At 43.8% G+C, this 24,099-nt stretch overlaps 1 protein-coding gene across 1 annotated transcript in view; it reads left to right on the top strand.

The window, feature by feature from the left end:
* The window catches only part of LRP2 (LDL receptor related protein 2), a 208,528-nt gene that overhangs the window by 102,716 nt on the left and 81,713 nt on the right, over positions 1-24,099 (top strand). The window contains exons 30-34 of the mRNA XM_075529132.1: positions 990-1,118; positions 9,733-9,899; positions 11,042-11,185; positions 14,903-15,012; positions 19,432-19,609. Of these exons, the coding sequence (XP_075385247.1) occupies positions 990-1,118; positions 9,733-9,899; positions 11,042-11,185; positions 14,903-15,012; positions 19,432-19,609 (728 nt within the window). The remainder of the gene's footprint in view (positions 1-989; positions 1,119-9,732; positions 9,900-11,041; positions 11,186-14,902; positions 15,013-19,431; positions 19,610-24,099) is intronic.

A 24,099-nucleotide genomic window follows, 5' to 3' on the forward strand; every position in this document is an offset into this window, starting at 1 on the left:
TGCATGCAGTATTCCTCTGCCAGATTTCTGCATGAGCTGCTCCTTCAAACCACTTGGGATTCGGCCCAAATATCACTTTGTTACAGAGTTCTTCATAGACCTCCGTGTCTTAAATAACTTCCCTCCCCTTACGTAATTTTTTTTTTTGCTTTTTATTACCATCACATTCAAATTTCACATGCACTCCCTCCTTCCACTATGTTTCCTGTTCGCGGTGTCCCTAGTACTAAGAATGGTACACCGCGAATGCCTAGCTGTTGTTTCGTGAGTGGATGAAAGAGAGAATTTAATACGGTAACATGCTGAGAAGTAGGGGACCTCGAGTCTGGCCTGTGAGCCTGGGCTGCACACTCAGAATCACACTCAAACTCACTGCTATCACGTCTGACTCACAACTGCCACATAGACAGCGTAGAACTACCCTTGTGGGTTTCCAAGCCCGTACAGCTTTATGGGAGTGGAAATCTACTTCTCCCTCGAAGTGACTGGTGGTTTCCCACTGGGGACCTTGTGGTTAGCAGCCCAATCCGTAGCTCACTACCCCACAATGGCTCTTCTAGGATGCACACAGAACCCCCTTTTCAAGGAGCAGAGACACAAAACGTCACCAGTGGAGAGTAAAGAAGCATTGTGTGACCAAAGGTTGGGGGACAAGACTAGATAACTGCCAAGGGCATTTAGCAAGCTCACAACTTCATTTCATTTTAAGGCAAACAGAAATTGATCTCTTATAGGTCAGGCAAGGAGACACATTTCCATTACTCAGTGGCTGTTTGTTTATAATCCAGTTATAGACTGGATTGACCTGTGACCTTGGGCAAGTGATTCTTCGCTCTTATGAGTTTTAGGTTGAAAGCATGAGGCCAGGAAAGGATAAGGTAGCTCAGGGAAGAAAGCAGAGTACTTGTGTTTCCAGATATTTGGGGAGGATCACAACAGCGTGACTTTGCTGTTCTCACTCACCAGTGCATTCTTCTCTTCCATTGCAGGTGCGAATCCATGTTCCAGTGCCTTCTGCAGCCACCTCTGCCTGCTCTCCTCTCAGGGGCCAAATTTTTACTCCTGTGTGTGTCCTTCAGGATGGGTTCTTTCTCATGATGCTCAGAACTGCTTGAGAGGTACCATACACTGCACTGATAAATTGTCCCAGTTTGCACCAAGCAGTGGGCTTCCCAGCCTGCCCGCCGAGTTAGTACATGCTGTGTTCTCTTTGACTCCGCACGTGTTTGCGCAGTTCATGTTGTCGTATGGGGCGGCTTAATGCAGCACCTTGGTTGTAATATGGTTCCTTTATGTGAGCCAATGTTAATATGTGCATGTGACTGAACAATATTTATCTTCCTATTTTCCCTCACCTGGCTACAGTTAACTTTGCAGACAAGCTACGAGAGTGGGAAGTTTCATATCCTATACTTAAGAAGTAAATTTTAAAAATTGTTTTATTGGGGGCTCATACAACTCTTATCACAATCCATACATACGTCAATGTGTAAAGCACATTTGTACATTCATTGTCCTCATCATTCCCAAAACATTTGTTCTCCACCTAAGCCCCTGGCATCAGCTCCTCTTTTTCCCCCTCCCTTCCCGCTCCCCACTTCCCTCATGAACCCTTGATAATTTATACATTATTATTTTGTCATATCTTTCCCTGTCCGACGTCTCCCTTCCCACTGTCTGTTGTCTGTCCCCCAGGGAGGAGGTCACATGTAGATCCTTATAATCAGTTCCCCCAAGAAGTAAAAAAATGTGTGACCTTTGTATAAAGTTTCATTGTTTTCAGGCCCATTACTTCATTTTTGGTCTCACAACCATGGGGAGGGTTCTAGCCTACGGTCTTCTGCCTCTAGCTTTGGTGCTTTCCGATGACTGCGGTACATCAGAAAGGTGAGCTTCCTTTGTATGAACTCCCATGTGTGTTTATTTAATTGTGTCAGTTGAAGCATATGTGGGGAGTTGGACTAAATAGACTAGGGAAGGAAGATTCACTGAACCCACAAGAGAGATTTCTTCTAGAGCAGTGGTTCTCAACCTTCCTAATGCTGCGACCCTTTAATACAGCTCCTCATGTTGTGGCGGCCCCCAACCATCAAATTATTTTCATTGTTACTTCATAACTATAATTTTGCTACTGTTCTGAATCGGGTGACCCTTGTGAAAGGGGTGTTTGACCCCCAAAGGGGTCTTGACTCACAGGTTGAGAACCGCTGCTCTAGAGTATGTCTGTATGGTTAGGGGCTGTCCTGTGTACCACAGAACAACATACTGCATGGTCTCGGGCCATCTCAGAGTTGCCTAATCTTTGAGCCCAGTGTTAAAGCCATTGTGTCCGTCCACTTGGTCTTTTTCTTCTTCTTTTCCACTGACCAAGCACAAGGTCTCTCCAAGGACTGGTTGGTTCCTTCTGAGAACATCTCCCAGGTAGGTGAAATGAAATCTCATTCTCGCTTTTAAAGAGCATTCTGGCTGTATGTCCTCCGGGATGGAGTTGCTTGTTCCTCGGGCCGTCCATGGAATAGTCAGTGTTCTTGGCCAAGACCACTGGTCAGAGGCCTCGCTTCTCTTCGGCTCTTCCTTATCCGTTGTTCAGCCGTTGTATGAATACTAGATGATTGAAAGTACCACGGCTTGGGTCAGGCACACCTGAGTCCTCAAAATAACATCGTAGCTCTTTAACACATTAAGCAGGTCTCTTGCATCAGATTTACTAGATGCAACACGTAATTTTATTTCTTGACTGCTGCTTCTTCCATGAGTGTTGATTGCAGATCGATGTTAAATGAAATCCTTGACAGCTTCAGTCTTTCTCCATTTAACATGATGTTCCTTATTGGCCCAGCTAGGAAAAGTTTTGCTTTCTTTATGTTATGATTCATACTGAAGGCTTTAGTCTTTGACCTTCATCAGCAAGTGCTTCAATTCCTTTTTTGCTTTCAGTAACTTATCTTGCTAACATCAGCGTATTGCAGATTATTAACGAGTCTTTCTCTAGTCCCGATGCCACAGATTGAACAAATACGTTGAAAGTATACAATCCTGATGTACACGTCTCCTGATTTTCAACAAGGCAGTGTTCTCTTGTTCTGTTTAAATGACTGCCTCTTGGTAGATGTACAAGTTCTGCACGAACACAGTTGTTTGGGAATTCCCATTTGTTGCGATGTTAATCCATAATTCGCTATGATCTGCACAGTATAATTACTTTGTGTGGTCGATTAAATACAGGGAAACATCTTTCTGTTTTCTTCTTTGGGCAAAACCATCTGATAATATCAATGGTATTCCTCCTCTCATGTCCTCTATGGAATATAACTGGACTTTCTGGTAAGTTCCTGTTGGTGCTTTGCTGCAACCATGTTTTGGATTATCTTTAGAATTTGACTTGTGTTTGACACTAATGGTATTGTTTGGGAATATCTGCTTTCTGTTGGATCACTTTTTTTGGTAATGGCACAATATGGGTCAGTTGGTGGGTAGGTGCTGTTTTCAGAATTTCTTGTCATAGACCGTTGAGGCCTTCCAGAGTTGCGCCTCTTTGTTGAAACATCATGTCGGTTGGTGTTGGCCAGTTTCTTCAGGGCAGCTTGACGCAGGACTCCGTGCATTCCTCCCACCTTCTTTTGATCCTTCCTGTACTGTTCTTAGAATTCTTCAATATTGCCACTCGAAGCCTTGCTTTTTCCCAGTTCTTCCTGTACTGTTCTTAGAATTCTTCAATATTGCCACTCGAAGCCTTGCTTTTTCCCAGTTCTTCCTGTACTGTTCTTAGAATTCTTCAATATTGCCACTCGAAGCCTTACTTTTTTCCAGTTCTTGTAGCTTGAGGAATGTCCAGCCGCACATTTTGCTCTTTTGGTTTTCTCACTTGGGTCTTTACTGTTTCCTTTTAATACCTTGTTATGTCTTCCTGACCGACCCTTGGAATCTTGTGTTCAGTTTACTTACTGTGGCATTTTTCCCCCATTTGCTTTAGCTACTCTACCTGTAAAAACAAGCCTCAGATTCCTTTTTAACCTCCATCTTAGCTTCTCCACCCCTGCATTTTTAATGAATGTTTCTTCGTTCATGATTCCCTTGGCATTATTTCATAGTTCGTCAGGTCTCCTGTCATTAATGTTTGAACGTGTCAAATCTGTTCTCAGAATGGTCTCTAAATTCAGGTAAGATATATTCACGATTGTAGTTTGACTTTCTTTTTTTAAATGAATTTTAAAAATTAACTGGGAGTTAATACATATATCATATTATTCCATAGCATTCTTAATAATTATTTTCTTTCTTTAAAAAATCATTTTATTGGGGGCTCATACAACTCTTATCAAATCTATACATCCATCCATCGTGTCAAGCACATTTGTACATTTGTTGCCATCATCATTCTCAAAACATTTGCTTTCTACTTGAGCCCTTGGTATCAGCTCCTCATTTTCCCCCTCCCTCCCCACCCTTCCTCCCTCATGAATCCTTGATAATTTATAAATTATTATTATTTTTTCATGTCTTACACTGACCGGTGTCTCCCTTTACCCACTTTTCTGTAGTTTGACTTTCATGGACTTTTAAAAATTGTCTTCCATTTCTTTTTGCATATAAACAATTTGTGGTTGGTCCCACACTTCCCCCTGGATGGTGATAACTAAGATTCTCCACCACATCTCTCCACGATGTAGTTGATCTGACTCCGATCTATTCATCCGGCAAAGTCCACACGTATTGTCGCAGCATACTCTCGTGTGATCTCTGGCCTATTACTGAGGCCATCTTTTGCAATTGTCGCTCCTTCTTTGTTTCAAATGTTTGCATTCCACTCAACCAGTAATTGCTGATGCCTCTTGATTGTATGCTTGATCAATTTCAGAGTGCAGAAGTTAGTCAAGATCGTTGGCATCCGTAGTTGATCTATAACAAACTCTTAAAGTATTCTCTATTGCGTAAAACCTAGGTTTTGTTGTTATTCATTTGAATGTGTTTTGGTACTGATAAAAAACAGGTATCAAACTCCAAATCACTGCCTTGAGTCAATTTCAACTTATAGCGACTCTGTAGGACAGAGTGGAACTGCCTCCTTGGGTTTCTGTGACTGTAACTCTTTATGAGAGTGGAGAGCCTCATCATTCTCCCACAGAGCGCCTAGTGGTTTCAAACTGCGGACCCTGCTGTCAGCAGCCCCACGCATAACCCACCATACTGCCAGTGTGCCTCAGAAATGGTGGAGAGAGTTAAAATGTTTAATCGTATTCCTAAATTAAGAGACAACTAAGTTCTAATCTACAGAGAAATGAAAAATATGCATAGATACCGAATCTAGAAAATTAGTGCTGTTTACAGATGATACGGACGTACGCTTACAAGAAATCAAATCCTGTCAGCATGTGATATTATACAATGATTTTTTCATGATGAAAGCTTTTAATTATTGGTCATACTTACAGAGACATTGGCATTTGCCTTTCTTCCTCAGAGACTCACTGTGCAGCTAATCCTTGTTGACACTATTTAATTTAGCGTGTCTTCAGAGTCTTTCAGCAGAAGATTAAACTGGGATATAGACGTTTGTATCAGAGCATTCTTTCACCCAGAAATATTATTGAGCTGTGCAGTGGGGGTTGATGTAATCAATATTACTAATCTGATGGTGACTGATAAGTGTTACTTCAGATAAGTGTTCCTTGTGTTCTCTCGCATGTGACTCCACTCGTGTTTTTCCTATGGGCTGACTTTTCCTAAGTGGAACTTTTCCCATAGTTCCCAATTGGTTTCTTCTGAGTACTAACTGGGTACTTTGAGTACCAATATATGTGAATTAAGAGGTTAGTCTCTCTTATGTTTTTAAAGCAGCAGCTTAGGATATTTATTTGCATTTAGAGATGAAAATATTTAGAGATGAAAAATTACCTCATTTTAAATATCAAAATAATGTTCATTGAGTGCCTATAATATACTTAGGCATTCTACGTGATAGTGTTGAAGTATGATGGCATATACTGCCTAATATCTGCCATGTAAAAATATGCATTCAAAAAATTTGGAAGAAAGCACACAGGGTTATAATCGGGTAGGAAAACTTAAGGGACATTTCTATTTTTTCTTATTATCACAATTTTTTTCCTGTTTAAAAAAGTTTCTTCTCTGAAAAAAAATTAGTTGATGCCGTGACAAGCCCAATACATCGATAGCAAATAACTTCAAATCTGAAATAGTCTGAAGACCACAGGTAACTGCGCGTAAGATAAAGAAAAACCACACTCTTTCCCGCTGTTAGGTGCCCCCGACTCAGTTCTAATTCCTGTGGCTCCGAGCACCACATAATGACCCGCCACCCGGAGCTGTGCCATCTCATGCTTGTGCTCATGTTTCAGACCACAGTTGCGGCTGCTGTGCCGTTGCATCTCATTGAGGGTCGTCCTCGTTTTCCTTGACTTCTGTTTTACTAAGCATGATGTCCTTCTCCAGGACTGGTGTTTCCCAGGACCGTGGCCAATGTACATGAGACATAGTTTCACTGTCCCATTTCTGAGTAACCAACTGATGGTACTTCTCCCCAGACAGATCTTGTTGGCTCCACAAGCGGTCCATGGCACTTTTAATATGTTTCGCCAACAGCATCATTCCAGTGCATCAGTTCCTCAGTCTGCCTTCTTCATTGTCCAACTGTCCCATGCACACGAGCCCATTGAGTGCGCCAGGCCTTGGTTCAGGCGTGTCTCCTTCCTTCATTGCAGTCTGTGTCCCTTGGGTGACCTTGCTGGAATTTGAAATACCAGCATGACAGCAACAGGCAAGCCACGGAGAGTGACAGATCAATAGGCAACGGGTGGCTTTTCCAAGATAGCAGTGGTGAAATTATTTTTAACAAATCACTTCAACCCCTTTTACTTATACAATCCAGTGACATCCTTATATTCACCATGTTGCACATTAGTCATCGCGATTGGCTCCCGAGGATTTTTATCACCCTTTACAAAAACTCTGCCCCCAGAAGCACTGTCTTCTCCCCTTTCTTGATATTAGTGGGCTCATACAATACTTGTCCTTTTGTGCCTGGCTTTATTCTGCACGATGTTCTCAAGGTTCATGGACGTCAAAGCAGGACTCAGAACTCCATGGCTCTTGCCGGGCCACGTCTGGTCCAAGTGGCACTTCTTTCCAGTGTCCGCTGGCTGTCTTCAGCCTTCACCCCATGCTCCTACGTCCAGCCTTCATCGGCCCAAGCACCCACCGGTCAGTTTCCCACAAATGCGCACCGCTGGCACCTCCTCACTTTGAGGACTCGGGAAGGCTCGCATTTCATGAATGAGATCCACAAAATGTTCACACCTGAAGCAATGCTTCAATTCATCATTTACTCTTAATCACAGCAGAAGGAAAATTACCTATTTAAGAGAAGTATCAAGTTTTGAGTGAATACAATTTTAAACATTCCCTATACAGTTGGGAGAGGTGTTTTGCTTTTACTGAACCCATGAGAATGTATACCATATAATCAATAAGTAATTACGTCCTGCATCCATATAACTCCAAGAGGCATCCAAAACTAATCAAGCCTTCGTTTCTTATTTCTGCAGTTAAATCAAATTGCTTGAGTGCTAATTTGATATTCAGTAAATAGCGCCTGATCTGCACTTTTTGTAGAGTAGGGATTTATAACAGGCGTCAGAGTCCGAGAGACCTGGCTATGTAACCTTGGTTAAATGAATTTCTTTTGCCTCCTTTGCAATTTGGCTTTGATGTCAAACATCTAACAAACAGGCACACGAGGGCTAAAGCGTATGAAGCTTCGGGAGATGAGATTAGTGAAGGAATACTTGCCTGGTACACACAGAACATGTATCTCTGTGGCACGATGCTCGGAAGAGGGCAAAGCCTGCAAAACAGAGGTCAATGAGTCAAGCCCCATGTGCTGCTCCACGGGAGAACCATGTGGCCGCAGAACTCCAGTGTAGTCCTATAGGGTCGGTATGAGCTTGGTCTGAGTGACAGTGGTTTTCTGTCCTCAAGGAAAAGAGTGTTCCAACTGGTTAGTGCTCAGCCACTGCCCAAAAGGTTGGCACTTTCCAATCCACCCAGTGGCTCTGTGGGAGAATGGCCTGGCCTTCGTCTCTGCTCCCAGACCCGGTGGGGCTGTTCTAATCTGCACACCTCTGGTCACCCGGAGTCAGGGTCGATTCCACACCCACCAACCACAGTGATGCTCAGCAAAGGGAGGGCGTTGCACTGGTCAACTGTAGCTGTCCGGACGAGAGGTGATGCGGACCCACTGAGAGAGCTGGGCTTCCCCGGCTCCCACTGGCTTCCGCTGAAAACAGGTTTGCAGGTTTGTTGTGATGGTCTGAGGCAGTGGCTCTCAACCTTCCTAACGCCATGACCCTTTCACGCAGCTCCTCATGTCGTGGTGACCCCCCAACCATAACATTATCTTCGTTGCTACTTCATCACTGTCATTTTCTACTGTTATGAATCAGATGACCCCTGTGAAAGGGTCGTTTGATCCCCAAAGCAGTCGCGACCCACAGGGTGAGGACTGGTGGTCTAAGGAATCTATGTTGCTGCACCTTTTAGGAACAGAGCCAATGGATGCAAAAATAGCAATTTGTACTGAGCTAATGAATGCTGAGTTATTCTTAGCAAGTGAGATGTCAGGAACAAGGAGAAGCTGGTGAGATGGGAGAAAACAGGAGAAACGAAAGTCAAATAGTTCCCCAGATTATCAAAGTAACGACACTCTACTTTTTCCCTCTTGAGGTGCATGTATAGCATGTGCAGTTTGTTTTATAACAGGAAAGCTCACTTCTAAAGCTGTCCTTTTCTCAGAAGACTCCAGGATAAAGAGCACATTATCAGCATTTGTAAGGAAAAATGTGTCCTCCTTGGAAAAGGGGGGTGCCCTGCGTGAGCCCTTAGTTAAGCGCAGTGCCGTGGAATGCTTAAATTGTCTCCAGGCAGAACTTTGCAGGTGCGCGTTTGAGAAGCGTAGTGGACACTGCAGTCTCTACACATTCATCTGCGGAGTCATGCATCCGTCACTTACTCACAGACCTTCATGGAGAGGCATTGCATCTGGTGCTGGAGCAGGCTGTGGAGACCCAGTCCTGAGCAAATTAGACATAGTCGCTTAATCAAAACTCTGTGTGGATGAAGTTCACCTGCTGATCAAAAGTTTGGCAGTTCAGCCCTGTGAGAGGTGGTGTGGCAGAAAGACCTGGGAAACCACGTGTGTAAAGGTTCAAGCGTAGAAAACCATCCGGGGCATGTCTCCGTGTCACATGGGGTGACCGTGTGTCAAAAATAGACTCCGTGGCTTCTACCAACAAGCTTTGTTTTCTTTCTGATTTTGCCTAAAACTAATAAATTGCTGTTTGGCAAACATATCCTAAAATTACACTTTCATCTCCCGGCTCCTCTTTTCCCGAGTTAGGCAGTATTACTGAGGTCTGTCTGTCTGTAGGGAGAGAACTGCCTGATGAGGAAGCTTATCAGCTACGGATGGTTCGTCCTGTAATTAAAGACTCAATAAAGTCTGGGAAACACCGGCGTGTTATTAGTTAGTGTCCCAGAAAGTCAGGAAAGTATGGAAGGCCCAAGCTTGCCTGCTGATGTAGCTGCTGCAGATTATATTTATGACTGCAGTGGGGATTTATTCTCTCTGATGGTAGCAATCCACTGCCGTCCATTTCCCCACATGACCAACCATAGTGGAATATAACGTGGATGGATGTTCTGCTGTTTTCACAGATGAAACACCTTTCTTAATAACGGTAAGACAGCATGTAATATTTGGGATCCCCCTCAATCCTGACGAGAAGGGCAACGATGCCATGGTTCCCATAGCAGGGCTGCAGAGCGGCTACGATGTGGACTTTGACTACTCAGAGCAATTCATCTATTGGATTGAGTACCCAGTAAGTACCGAAAGGCATTCCATGTGCTTTGAAGGACTGTGCCGGCACTGATGGCCTATTATACAACCACTTTGTCGGGTGTATAAAAGGGAAATGGTCCAGAAAGAAATGAATTTACCACCAAGTTTGTTTGTTTTTTTTAAATTCAGTGAGAGGTATACATGTGAGGTTTACCAGGGGTAAAGATCAGGCAGTTCTTTATCCTCAGGATAATAGATAACATTGAAGCCATTGGGTGTCATTTATTTACCCAGCAAGTACTTGTTGAGTGCCTACTCTTTGCCCTGCCTTGAGCTGGCTGAATTCATGTTAAGAAGTGGCCATGAAGCTTGTAATCCTCACTTGTCAACGGTCTCATTATTCGACAGTTTGCATTTATAGCAGTAGTAACAAATCTGCAAGATAACTTTCTGTGCATTTGTTACATCACCAATCTGCTGCTAGTGAATTTGGAAATGTGAGGCTGTGATGGTTAAAGTTATACAACTTGGCTGGGCCTGATTCTCTATAGTTTGGCGGTTATGCAGCGACATGATTTAATGGTTATGTAATGATGTAATCATCTTCTGTTTTATGATCTGATGGGTCATACTCCGTTTTCCCTGATGCCTAGGAGCCTGATTTGAAACGGAAACACGTTGATGAGTGAGCAGTGGGTGTGGAGGTTGGTGCTATGAAGGCCAGCATAAAGTGATGGCCACTGAAGTTGGAATTCTTGATATCCCAGCTAGAGCATTTGATGTCTTTACTCAGTACCTCACCCAGAATCGTTAGCCCCGTGGTGAAAATGATTAGCCCTCAGTTCACCCTGTCCCCTGGGGCTGCGCTACTCTACCGGGGAATGGATCGTTCAGAACACAACTGAAGAAACACAAATTATTGATGTGTTTGACACTTTTCAGCCCTACCTTAGACATATCCTTGGCCTCCTCATGCAAAGGAGAGTTTTACAAAGCGCGGCTGGCATGAGCATTAGGCACAGTACGCCTGTCTAATAGCACTGGACATTTGTCTGTCTTTTATTAAGCGTGAAGGCCGTCAGAGAAGCACAGCTGCCGGCAGTAGCTACAGTGAAGAACCCGCTTTCATTCAGAAGTTGTGGCTTGGAAGGGCTCACCTCCTGTCCCTGTTTGTCTTCCCAGGGTGCAATCCATAGAGTGAAGACAGACGGCACCAGCAGGATGCTGTTTGCCCCTGCGTCTCTTGTGGGATTTCCCAGAAGCTTGGCTGTGGACTGGATATCAAGAAATCTTTACTACACTAACCCTGGAACTCAGTCAATCGAGGTAATGAGCCCATCGTACTGCTTTCACCAACGCTGGTTTCTGACTTATGTAAAATCTCTTCTCAGAAATGCTTCCCTACGGATTTTGAAATCATGTTAGGGGAATGGGGAAGAGCTGTGACTATTGACTGTCAGAGTGTCTGAAACTAAGGAGTCTTCCTTCTGTCCTGTTTGGGTCTTCCTAAATATATATACTACCTTATTCCGTACAAAAACACATGCACACACAACGGAACTTTAGGTCATTTATAAACAATTTTTGGGGAGGTATTCAGCATAATGGGGAAGCTTATAGCAGGAGGGGAACTTTTGCCACAATGCTATTTAGGTTCTAAATCATTCGTAGGTTACCTCAGCTCTTAGATGCAGATCTTTCTATGGCTCCAATGTAGTTTTCTAACCAAAATAGAAAGTAGAAACTTGATTCTAATTCCTTTGATAGTCTCATCTTGGCGATAAATGCCATTTCTACTCTAGTTCTCAGAAGAAATTCCAGATGGAGAGTAGGTATGAAATCACATGAAGTAGTTCAGAGGTAACTTGACCAGTATTGGTTTTGACCCATTATGGGACCAGGTTAAGCTATGTCAGGGATTATGAATTCACAATCATTAAATCCCCTACAGAAGAGGGAAAGTTTTGTGGGAAGCATGATTAGCAGGGCTTTTGAGAAAGATGCTCTCCTGCTCTGGGCGGGTGGTTCGTTGAGGCTTTCAGAAAGAGGTGCTGAAGATGAGGATGTATACAACCGCCCGGTGGCGGATACAAAGCAGATTTGCTAGTGGGGGCTCACAGGAGGCTAGTGTCTGTTTGATTGTAGATAGGAACCTGAAGCTCACAGAGGGTAAGCAAGCGCTCATCCGCTCTAACTACTAGTGTTCTATGCATTTACCTAAGCCACCACCTAGCAGTCCAGACTTGTTTAACCCCTTTGACAGTGACAAAAGGTACTTTTGTAACAAAACAGCAGCAATAAAAACAAATCCCACGCGCTCTTCAAAATAAAATTCATTGCCTTAATTCCAAACCCACATCGCTCTAGAATATGCTCCATGCAAAGGTGTTTTAATTGCAGATGACAACACATCCGTACACACAATCCCTTGGATTCTTGCTTTGTGTGTGGGTGTCTTCCTAGAAGCAGCAGTCATGCTGTCTCCATTAGGGTGTAGGGTACAATCAAAGACAGTCCAAACATTGCTGTGAATGCACGCATGTCCTCGTAGGTATGAAAGGGAGCACGTCAACAATGAGATGAAAAGGTAGCGACATTTTTCAGTGAACTCTTTGAAGCCCCCTGTATTGGTAAAGTCACTGTCATCACCAATATGAACAGGCGTGGTAAGAGGAAAGAGCTTGGTTTGGAATGCAGAGCCTCCGACGGGTTTTGAGTCTGGCTCACTTGCCCCTTTAGTCATCGAGCGAGGGGGATGATGCTCCTTTTGCCCTGCTTCTGAGCGGACCACACATCCACAAGCCACACGGGCACATTCCTCTGACACTAACTGCCACAACAGTGGTACACGCTCTGCGCTGAGGAGAGGGGTAGAAAGGGGCGGGGCAGGGTCACAGGATTCCCATCAGTGGCCACTCGTGCACCGAGTCCGAGGGACAGATGTTCATTTCTGCCAAATGCAGAAGTAAGGAAAATGAACCCAAGTGGAGACACCTGCTTGGATGAAGACCCGCCGCTGTGAAAACAATTTCGAAGGACAGCACTGTACTTCGTTCACACTTTTGATAAATTGCTGAGCTTCGGAGCCTCTAAGTCCTTGTCTATAAACCATGGGGCAAACAGCTCAGTAAGGACAGCTCAATGCTAAGGTAGCCTATGGATTTCAGCGCAGTTTCCCGCAAATCACTAATAGCCTTAGAATCTCCAAAAACCATCTAAGAGAATCACTTTTCATGCTTCCCTTGGGTTCCCCTTAGTCATTTTCTTTTAACTCTTAATTTGAATTGGGTGGAGGTTTACAGAGCGGATGATCAGTCTTACTCTCAGTCATTTGCATACATTTTGTTCCATCTCATTCATTATGATCCCCCTTCAGTTGTTTTCATGTCAACTCAGTGGCTATTTCCTGGAAAATGTTAGATTACAGGGTAGTGAGGTGTATAGTATGCCTTCAGCACAGACAAATTTATATTTAATTTCAACTTGAACTTGGAAGAGGAACATCAAAGGCATCGTTTTCCACTAGGGGTAGCTGTGTACCCATTCACTGAAGAAATTTTTGTAGTTGAAAATTGAAACTAGTCTGAAGGGGAGAGAGCTTGATGTATTCTGGGAAACAAGGAAAGGCATTTTCCTTGAATCCAAGAAAATTCAGGTGCCAAAAAGGGAGATAAATTGTAGCAGAGAGAAGCAAATTGAAAAGGGGAAAAAAATTATTTCAGTTCATGTAGGAGTAACCAAACCGGAGGGCAAAAATATCAACAGAAGAGAGTGAAAGAGAAGGGTGAGAAGAGAGGGAGGCAGACACACATAAATAATACATTTTTGTATCGAAGAACAATTTTAGAGAAAAACCTTAAGGCTGAAGGCATTCCTTCAGTATTCCTCGTTCCTATAAGAAATTGATGAAAGAATGCATTCTAGTCGAACAATGTGTATTTCTATGATACATTTCAAGGCTCAGTTAGCATTGTGAGTACTCTCAAGGAATAATATAGCAATAAAAAATAATTTAAAAATATAATTTGGGGTGGCCCAAAACCAAAAAGATTTCCCCATCATCTTTCATGTGGGTAGCACAGAATTATTGTGCTGATTAAGCATGGTAATGCTAAGCAAAACGCCTGTTCCATAGTAAGTGCTCAGTAACTCGACCAGTAAAAATATTAAACGCATTTGTGCTCGGGGCAGTGTTTTATGTGTACAGTGAAACCTGCAGGAGCTGGAACTTGATGGGTCTGTTTTCCATCTTTGACAGGGTCCGTTGTTAGCACTTTTCTGTTGCTTTCCATTAGTAGAGAATATCTGAGTTTTCCTTCTCTGACAGGTTCAGCCTTAACCAGGTGCTGGCTCTCACAGGTTTTACTGTCTTGACTCACACGCCTGTGAGCTCTGTGTGGAAGGCAGTAATACCTGGCTTCACATCATATAATCAGGACTTGTCAGGGCAGAGAATTGAACTCAGAAATCTTTTTTTTAACTCATACCATCGACTTGCAACAGAATTCACTTTAACTCCGAATGAATTTAGATAACTTCGACTCACTGTGTTTTCAGTGACCTACACCTCGATGCCATAGCCTGGTTCTTGGGGTGCAGGGGGGTTGCGGAGTTTATATTTGTCTTCCGGGGTTTGCTCTTGGTGTTGTTTTCAGGTACAGTCAGTTGGTTCTGACTCACAGAGACCCTGTGTGCAATGGTACAAACCGTGCCGTGCCCCGCACCATCCTCAGTCGACCCCATGTCCCGCCCCTGTTGCAGCCACTGTGTCAATCACGTTCAGTTCTCCCAGGCGGTGATTCTGGGTGTGCTACCCGCTTGACACGTTCCCTCTTCCATGTCACTTTCCGCTTCTGAAATTTAGATGAACGGGAAATAGGAATTGGGGTGGTGGTTTTGCTTTTTCTACCTCCATCTTCTGTTGAGTAGACTTCCTCCTGGCCCTGAAGCACACTCAGCCGTAGCCCTGCTTTGGCTCTTGCTGCCTCTGTGGGGCTCCTCCACCACAGCTTTCTTAGTTTTGTGCTCGATTCTGTGCTCTAGGTGCTGACACTCAGGGGAATGCGCCGATACGGAAAGACTCTCATCACCAACGATGGCACAGCTACCGGAGCCGGCCACCCCATTGGCATAGCCGTTGACCCTGCGCGCGGGTGAGTGTCTGCGGCTCGCATTTCCTTCACAGCTTCTTTCTTGTTAAGGTGATGGTCTGGTATTTCAAACGAAGGACGTTTTCTGACTCCACAGGGCAACATTTGAAAATAAAAATCTCAATGCGAAAGTGAGCTCTGAGTTGTATGTAACTTGTGTTTTATTCTGGTTGCTCTTTAAGTTAATAAAGTGAATCCCCCAGCCAGCCAGAATTTCAGGAACTTGAAAAAGGATCAGAGAAAGAACATGGATACATTCAGAATCCGGGGCTCTGTAGCATGGGAAATAGACTTTGAAGGATGAGAAGACTCCTAAGGGGTGAAAAATGGATTGCAACCAGAGAGTGGAAATGGAGGCAAAGAATCATGGCAGTGTTTCGTGTGATTGTATGATTGTGATTGTGTAGAACCAGAGGCAAGCTGACCAGATGGGAGATCACAGCTCAGGTGACTGTCACACTAAGGACCTAGACATTATTCTTTTTGGACATTATTCTTTTGAGTAGAAAGGAGTTAACAGAGAAAGCCGAGGAAAAGAGTGAAAGAACCATGTATGTATTTCCGAAAGATCGGGTCCCTGGAGAGAAACCTCAGAGACAGGTAGGAGAAACGTAGCTTAATGAGCAGAGACGTGAGTCCTCTGCTCCCTTTGACTGGTTATCTGTTTTAGTGATCTGCGGTACTGTACTGTAAACTAGAATAAGAGATTCTAAAATGTTAGCATTTTTCTTCCAAAAAAGAGGTAACCATCCCTTTCTAGTTTGTATTGAAAGCCAGCCAAGAACTGGGATAATTTGATCAGCTCTCTGCTTGGAATAAGAATAGCATATGCGTTTCCATTTTTTGGTATATGAAATCCAGGATTGATGAACCTATAGGGAACAGCAAGTAGAATAAGGGGTTCAGAGTTCTGGGGTACAGTAGTGGAGGTGGGGTAAAAGGGAGACGATGTCAAGGGGTCCATGTCGAGAAAGACTCTGGAATCTGATTGTGGTAGCAATTGTACAATTCTATTTGATATGATTGAAATATGGAATGATAAGAAATATGCATTAAATCGCAACTAATATAAAAAGAAGGAATGGCATACAGGTGATGTTTAAAAGGCAGAAAATTCATTCGTAGGCATGCTAGTTTTGACCGAGTATTCAGTTGTCCTTTCTAGCTTTAAAGTCCCCCTTTGGAACCTCAAGCCTGTTCCCTATTCATTTTTCATTCATCAAGCATGTATTAATTATGCAGCTATTATTTGGTGATGTATTAGTTAAACCAAATTTCTGGCATCAAGTCAGTACTGAGTCATAGCGACCCCCCTGTGGGTCTCTGAGTCTGCAACCATTTACGGGAGTAGAAAACCCAGTCTTTCTCCTTGAACTTCCTGCCAGTTTCGAACTGCCACCCATGCAGATCACAGACCAATGCCTAATCATGACACCCTCAGGACTCCTGGTGTATTAGCTAGGATACATTAACTATTTAAACAAACTCAGCAATGTGCAATGGCTTTTGAAAAAAAGAGCTTATTTCTTTCATTTGGGTGGAAGTGTAGTCATTCGGGGAGGCAGGCTGGTGGGAGCTCCGCCTTCTTCAGGAGGAGGTGTACAAGGTCATCCTGAGGATGAAGGTCAAATTCCACTTGAAAGAGTTGACTGTCTCTTAAAAAAAAGAAAAGAATCAATGCTAGTGTTTTACAATCCATTATTCTGGTTTCTAGGATAATTCAGTCGATCTGTACATGCATAGCTAGTCAAACAGACCAGGGGTATTTTGAGTGGTCAGAGAATGAGCACATAGGGACGTGCTTGGAGTGTTTTATGGATCAAGACCACGAGTGGCACAAAGGACCTTGCTCTTGTTCCCTCAGCTGGGACTCGCACTGCGTGGAAAGCAGGCAATGGAGTACAGCTCATTTTCCCAGAAGAAAGAGGCGGACATGGGATTTTGGGAGAGGAAGCTGTCTCTTCCCAAGGTGCCAGAGTTGGGGCTATCAGTGGAGGGAGTAGTTACAAAGGGGAAAGGCATAATTTAAACCTTCAAAAGCGTACGTGGAGCTGTGGTAGTCCACTGCTAGCTGAAAGGTTGGTGGTTTGAACCCACTTGCCGCTCTGCAGGAGAACGATGAGGCAGTCTGCTTCTGTAAAGACGTGTAGCCCTGGAAACCACAGGGGCCGGTTCTGTTTGGTCCTATAGGGTCACGGTGAGTCCACAGCAGTGGGTTACCAGTGACCCTGGTTATGTGCTGGGCGGCTGACTACAAGGTCAGCAGTTTGAAACCACCAGTCACTTCTTGGGAGAAAGGAGGCTTTCTACTCCTGTAAAGAGTTACAATTTCAGAAACTCACAGGGGCAATGCCACCGTGTCCTATAGGGTTTCTGTGAGTTGGAATAGATGGCAGTGGGATTTTGGGGGGCATATGACTAAGGTTCACAAGGGCTTAAAAAAGCAGGATGGAAGTGCATCAGAGAGATGGCGACGCCAGCGTGATGGAGGCAGTGCTGTTTGAGGGAGTCCTCAGGGACACCCAGCTTTCTACTTTGGCTTTAAACACTCAAGGCCGGAGCAGAAAGACAGAAAACTGAGGTAATTGGGAGCAACCCAGTTCGGTGAGGAGGCAGTTGAAAGAACTTAGAATTTGGCCAGAGGAGGCAGAAGGAGGCAGAGGACAGTTTTACACACATAGCGTTGTGGAAGGTCAGAGAAGGGCAGGTTTTGAGAAAGCCATGGTCAATGCTATTGAATCCGTTGCTGCAGAAAGATATCTCTGTGGACTGTCACTAATAGAAGGCACTGGTAACATTTGGGACAAAACGCTCAGTAGGAATGGGAAGGAGGTGAAGAATGAGAGGAAGAAGCTGAGGAAGCTGGTATTGAGAAATTGGGTCAAAATACAGCTGGTAAAAGAATTTTTGAAGATGGGAGACCTGATTTTATTTTGGGTGTGGGAAAGACCAATAATGAAGATGGGATTAAAGCGAAAGGTATGGGGCAGTCACGAGCTAGAGAGTTATGAAAAGTAGGAATGACTACAGAACCACAAAGGGGAACAATGATATGCCGTATAATTTGCATGTCTCCATGTAAGTAGCACACACGTGCCTAAAATGTGCACAGTAAACTAATGCAGAAGAGGGTTGCACAGTTTGCAAAAACCTGTATAATGTCTATGTTATTTGTGTAAAAACACACCAAACACCTAGGGATTGAGAGGCCTTAGCCAAGGTTAACTTGTTTAAATTGAACTCAGAATTCATGAGGGTTTTATGATTTTGTCAAGCCAACTTTTGGCAACCTGGCATGGGCGTGGAGAACTACGAAAGAATAAATAGCAGGAAGTGAAGGTTAGGAATTTGCAAGGTGGGCATCTGAGAATAGTGTTCGAGTGGTAACGCGTGTGGAAAGCCGCTGGAGTTTAGGCAGAGCTTAACAGCAGGGAACAGCAGGAGAAATCAAATGGCAGTTGGGAGAGGGTTTGGTCAAAGCAGAGAATTCCAACATTCGAGACTTTAAAGTTGAGTAGGTGGTAGCAGAGGTGTGTGGAAAAAGAGGATTAAAATTGAGGTGATTGAGGTCTTTTAAGGGGGATTTTCTTTATATGTAAGTTAATTATGCATTATATATGAAATTATATGTTATATGATAGCACGATAATTACACAGATGTATTATGTTAGATGTAAAACATTATGTACAGATTTATACAACACACATATTGTTTACCTATAATATAGAAAATAAAACATATTCTCTTTCTGGATGTTCAGTCTCTGATACTGGAGCATGAGGTGAAGTAGGAAGGAGTTGCAAGTTGGGTCCCGGGCTGGGAGAGTTAAGTCCCCAGAGATATGCACAGCAGCTCCTCCACCCTGGAAGGTTCATCCATGAAAGGAACACGAGGCATATGCCTGCCGAGACAGGATGCTAATAGGATTCCACCTTCTCCAAACAATGTTGCCTGTTTTTTCTTCTATGCTCTGCTTTAAAATTTAAGATCGCTTTGTTTCTTTTGTCACAGAAATCCGAGTAGGTAAGAAAGTGACAGATGATTGATTTGAATAAGAATGAGATAAGCCCGATTTAAAACAATAAAAAATTAGTTTTGGCCATCCCAGTGTATTAGCTTGCATGTCATTGTTCTCTAGCCGTTGATTATTGAAAAGAGATCTTTTTTTCCCCTAAGCTTCCTGATGTGACACCATTTTAAATGGCCTGGACCCCACTGACATTAGAAATACACGGGAATTCCACATCACTGGTTCAGTACCCCTCCATGGTCTCCGCACCAAGACATTTATGTTTCAGGTTTATGTCATTGGGTTATGAACACTTGGAGACACACATTTTTCATTAACGTAGTTACATGACAGATGCTTTACCCCAGCCCGCCTCTGATCCATTAAGTGCTGGTGTGTTTCATGCGTGCAGGAAGCTGTACTGGTCAGATCAAGGAACGGACAGCGGGATTCCGGCCAAGATCGCCAGTGCTAACATGGACGGCACCTTTTCCAAAGTTCTTTTCACTGGGAACCTGGACCACCTGGAATTCATCACGCTTGACATCAAGGAGCAGAAACTCTACTGGGGGGTCACCAGTGTGGGAGTGGTAGGTGCACCCTGTCTTTTGGCCTGCACTGCTAAGCTTGTGACATTGAGCAAAACCATGTGGTATCTGTTTACTGCCCTTTTCCCCATATCCTTCCTGTTTTAGTGATTTAAATGCTGGTCTTTGAACATTCTCTAGTCGTCCCAATTACGAAGACTCCGAGAGTTCAGTGCCCCTCATAACAACACGCTTCTCTCATGTCCTTCTAAAGTAGAGTCACACGTGGAAACTTCCGTGCCTCGTCGTGTCAAACTCCAGGAGGGTTGGAGTCATTGTCCACTGCAAGGAGCAGCAGAAACGATGGGGTTCTTTGCTGCAGTAGCATTTGACCTTTCCTGCTGTGCTTATGTGGATGATCTGAGGGCTGGGCACATCACCCCAAATATGTACTGATGGGGGTTTAAAAAAAGTGGGAAAATGGAGTTCCAAGAGCCCCTCCCCACCCCTATCATGCGAAAGCACTTTTCGGACTTTGATGCATTTGTGCAATGAGAATGCTTGTCACATGAAAAGGATCCCGGGTACAGAACGGGACCTGGAGACTGAGCTTGCCCTTGACAGGGTCGCGCCCTCTCCCTCCCCGTGCGGGCCTGTGAGCTGCTTAGTGGTGTGCCTCTCCATCCTCAGACTCAAACGCTTCTAATCATCGCGCATAGTCCTGGCAGCGTGTCCTTAGCCTCTCCTCTCAGGTACGGGCTACATCATCCCGAGCCTCTTCTCAAGCCTTGACTTGGTTGTTAGCCTTCATTCTCGAATCCTGAGTTTGTAGGACGCAGACATGTCTTCCATGTTGTTCACAGCAGTGACTTCTGGTCACTGTTCAGAACCCTGGCCTACGGTTCTAACTCTTCAGCTGAGGTTAGCCAGCTAATCTAGATGTGGCCACTCCCATTTGATTTCCCTCCAAGGGTATAGTCTGTCTGCTCTGTCTTTCTTGAATTAGGCCAGGCATGCCAGCCCCTACACCAACCTGCCCTTGTAAATGCTGGGCTCCTTGTTGAAAGACTGAGCCAGACTTTATTTGTCTCTCTTTCCAGTGCCCAGCTCTGATCCTGCCACACAGGCGCTCGAGACAGGTTTGGGATGAGATTAAACTGGCTCTGTTTACATGGACAGGAGCCCTGGTGGCATAGGGGTTATGCATTGGGCTGCAATTCGCATGGTTTTCCGTTCAAAACCACTGTAGCAGCTCTGCCTGAGAAAAACTGGGTTTTCTATTCCCATAAATATAGTCTTGGAAACCCACAGGGACTCTCTGTGAGTTTGACTCAATGGCAGCAAGTTTGTCTGTCTATATTGAGGAGCCCTGGTGGCAACCTGGCGACACAATTGTTATGCATTGGTCTGCTAACCACAAGATCAGCCTTTCGAAACCATTAGCTGCTCCACAGAAGAAAGACAAGGTTTCTTACTCCTAGAGACATCGGACAGTGTAAGACATGAAAAATTTTTAAATAAATTATCAAGGATTCATGAGGGGGGGGCAGGAAGGGAGGTGAAAAATGAGGAGGTGATACCAAGGGCTCAAGTAGAAAGCAAATGTTTTGAGCATGATGATGGCAACAAATGTACAAATGTGCCTGACACAATGGATGGATGGATGGATGGATGGATGGATGGATGGATGGATGGATGGATGGATGGATGGATTGTGATAGAGTTGTACGAGTCCCCCATAAAGTGGTGTAAAAAAAAGTAAAAGAGTTACCGTCTCACAGGGGGAGTTCTCCCCCGGCCTGTAGGGTCGCCGTGAGTCAGAACAGACTCAGTTGGCGCTGGGTTTCCTCTAGCTCTGTGTCTGTTGAAGCGCCCTGGTGACGGTGGCTTACCCAGGGGGCTGCCGGCTGTAAGGTCATTGGTTGAGCCCATCAGTTGTTTGCAGGAAAAGGTGAAAGTATTTGCTCTTGTAAAGAATGGCCGTCTTCGAAACCCCAAGGGGTAGTTCTCCTCTGACCTGTGGGGTTATTGAGTTGGAACGGACTCAGTGGTAGTGGGTAGAGCTACCTTGTGGTTTTTTGTTTCGTTTTGCATTTTGTTCTTAACATTGTGGTTTCCCCCTCCCCACCCCCACCCTGAAGCAGTCTACTATTTATCATTTCCCTTAGAAACTTCATTCTTTTTATTTAATTTTCAGTATCTCAAAGTCATTTTGATGAATGCTCATTAAAACGAACTAAGCTAGTTGCTGTTGAATCCATCTCCACCCACAGTGACCCACCCCCTCTAATAACTATGCTGCATAGGGCTTTCCATGACTTGTCTTGAAAGTAGATTGCCAGACTTTTCTTCTGGGGCACCCACTTCCAAAGTGCGCTACCTTTTCTTTTCTCCCTTTCCCCCCTTTTCTTGTTGAGGATAGGCATAGTGGAACATACCAATTCTGCAGTTACTACATGTTCGATTCAACGACATCGATAACACTTCAAGCTCTTCAGCCCTTCCCATCCTCTTCTCTGAGTCGCTGCTCCATCAGCAACATACATTCATGGCCCTCGAAATGTCCTATCCAATCTTGCTCATGTCAGTTTGATCATATACAGGTAGTTCTTAGAAGAACATTATGATCAAGATGACCGTCTTTATTGGTTAAACTATTGTTTAGTTTTAAGACGATTAGGATATTTTATTTTTTGCTTAAAGTTTAAAGATTATCTCAGGGCAATAGTGACAAGGGTTCACCATTCTCCATGGCTACAGAAAATCCATGAGAACTTGAAATCCTTCCTTGTACTTTACCCCTTTGGATCAGGATTCTTTAACAGAGTCATTGATTAAAAAGCTCTGTCCTGGGAGCCAGGCACCGCTCTTTTGGTCTCCTGGCCAAAAGGAAGACGTTCATGGGGACAGCCACCCAGTCCACGTTCTCCTCCCGCTTCTGATGCTCTTGGCTCTCTCTGCAGCGCCCTATGAATAGAAGCCAATTGTGCATTGAATGTCCCCTTGATGCCAGACCTCTGTACTAAGTTAAGAGCCAGAACAAAAGCACCAAACACATCATTAGGCCAATTAACTGAGATTTCCTGTGAACAAACATTTGGTTCTACTGTTAGTAGCTTGAGCAGATATTCTGTTTTTTCTTTTTTTCATTTTTGGGAAGATGCAGATCACATAAGTGTTGACCATTCAACTTTCTACAGATGTACAACTTATTGACAACAAGGACACTTACTGGCTGTCCAACCCTTCCCTCAAGCAGCAAGGGTCTTTCCATCACACTCACCCTCCCTTTCCACCATCACTACACTTCTTCCCTTGGTAACTACAAATATATTTTGCCTCTTTATATTTCTTTTTCTTTTGTCCGTTGTGATTGGTTTATCTTATTTAGTATGTCTTCATGCTCCACCCATACAGAAACATGTATTTGTTATTTTATGTTTTATTTTTGCTTAAAAAAATAAAAATCTTAGCATTCTCAAAAAATCTCACTTCCTTGGTATTAAAAAAAACCCCTCACTTCCATTGATTCCACCTGAGTGTGACTGTACATGACAGAGGAGAACTGCCCTGCAGGTTTCTCAGGCTGTGCATCTTTATAGGAGTAGAAAGCCTCCTATTCCTCCCTTGGAGCAGCTCCTGGTTGTGAACTGCCGACCCTGTGGATTGAAGTCCCGTGTGTCACCACCAGGCCACTGAGGCTTCTCACATGGCCATCCTAGGGGGAGTGAAATGGGATCCCATTGTGGGTTTGATTCTGATGACACTGAGCACCTTTTCATGTTTGGCAGCAATTTGAATGTCCACTTTGGTGAAATGTCTATTCAGGTCTTTTGCTCATCGTATGATTGGGCTGTTTGTGATTTTATTAAGTTGCTGGGGTCTTATATATGTATTGCTTATTAGACACTTGATAGGTACCTGGTTTCCAAAGATATTCTCCCAGTTGGTAGTTTTTCTCTCACTTTTGTTATTATATTAGATGGATGTTGTTGTTTTAATACAATAACACTACCCTTTGTCCTCATCCAATCTTGCTATTTTCTGTGATTATATGAAGCATGATTATATATAGGAGTCCTGGTAATGATGTTAACTTGTTCACAACCAGATTATTATCTGATTTTAATTTTCTATTAATTCCTTGGGTTTTCACAAATGCAGTCATGTTGAAATTAAGGGGGGAAAGTTTTAAAAAAATAAATTTTGATACAGTTATGTGGGACACATCTGTCCTAAGAGGACTTTAGTATTAGGATTGATGGAGTGAGGCTTGCTTCTTTGATTCATGCAGTTATGCATGTCCCCACCAGGTGTCAACATGTATTATAACTGGAGATGACCCTTTTCCAAGAAACCCGAGAGGCTGAAAATGTTTGGTGGGAGCTATTTGTCCCATTGGTATGAAAGGGTTAAGCACAGGGCGAATCAGCGCCTTTGTAATGGCTGACAGCTAGACATTAACTTTGTTCCTGGATTAAAATATTCATAAAGGGACTAGACCTTCAGTTGTGTTTTCTTCAACAGCCATCAAAGGAAGCTAGGTGATGCAT

This window comes from Tenrec ecaudatus, chromosome 13 (assembly GCF_050624435.1).
Source record: "Tenrec ecaudatus isolate mTenEca1 chromosome 13, mTenEca1.hap1, whole genome shotgun sequence".
NCBI classification, from domain to species: domain Eukaryota; kingdom Metazoa; phylum Chordata; class Mammalia; order Afrosoricida; family Tenrecidae; genus Tenrec; species Tenrec ecaudatus.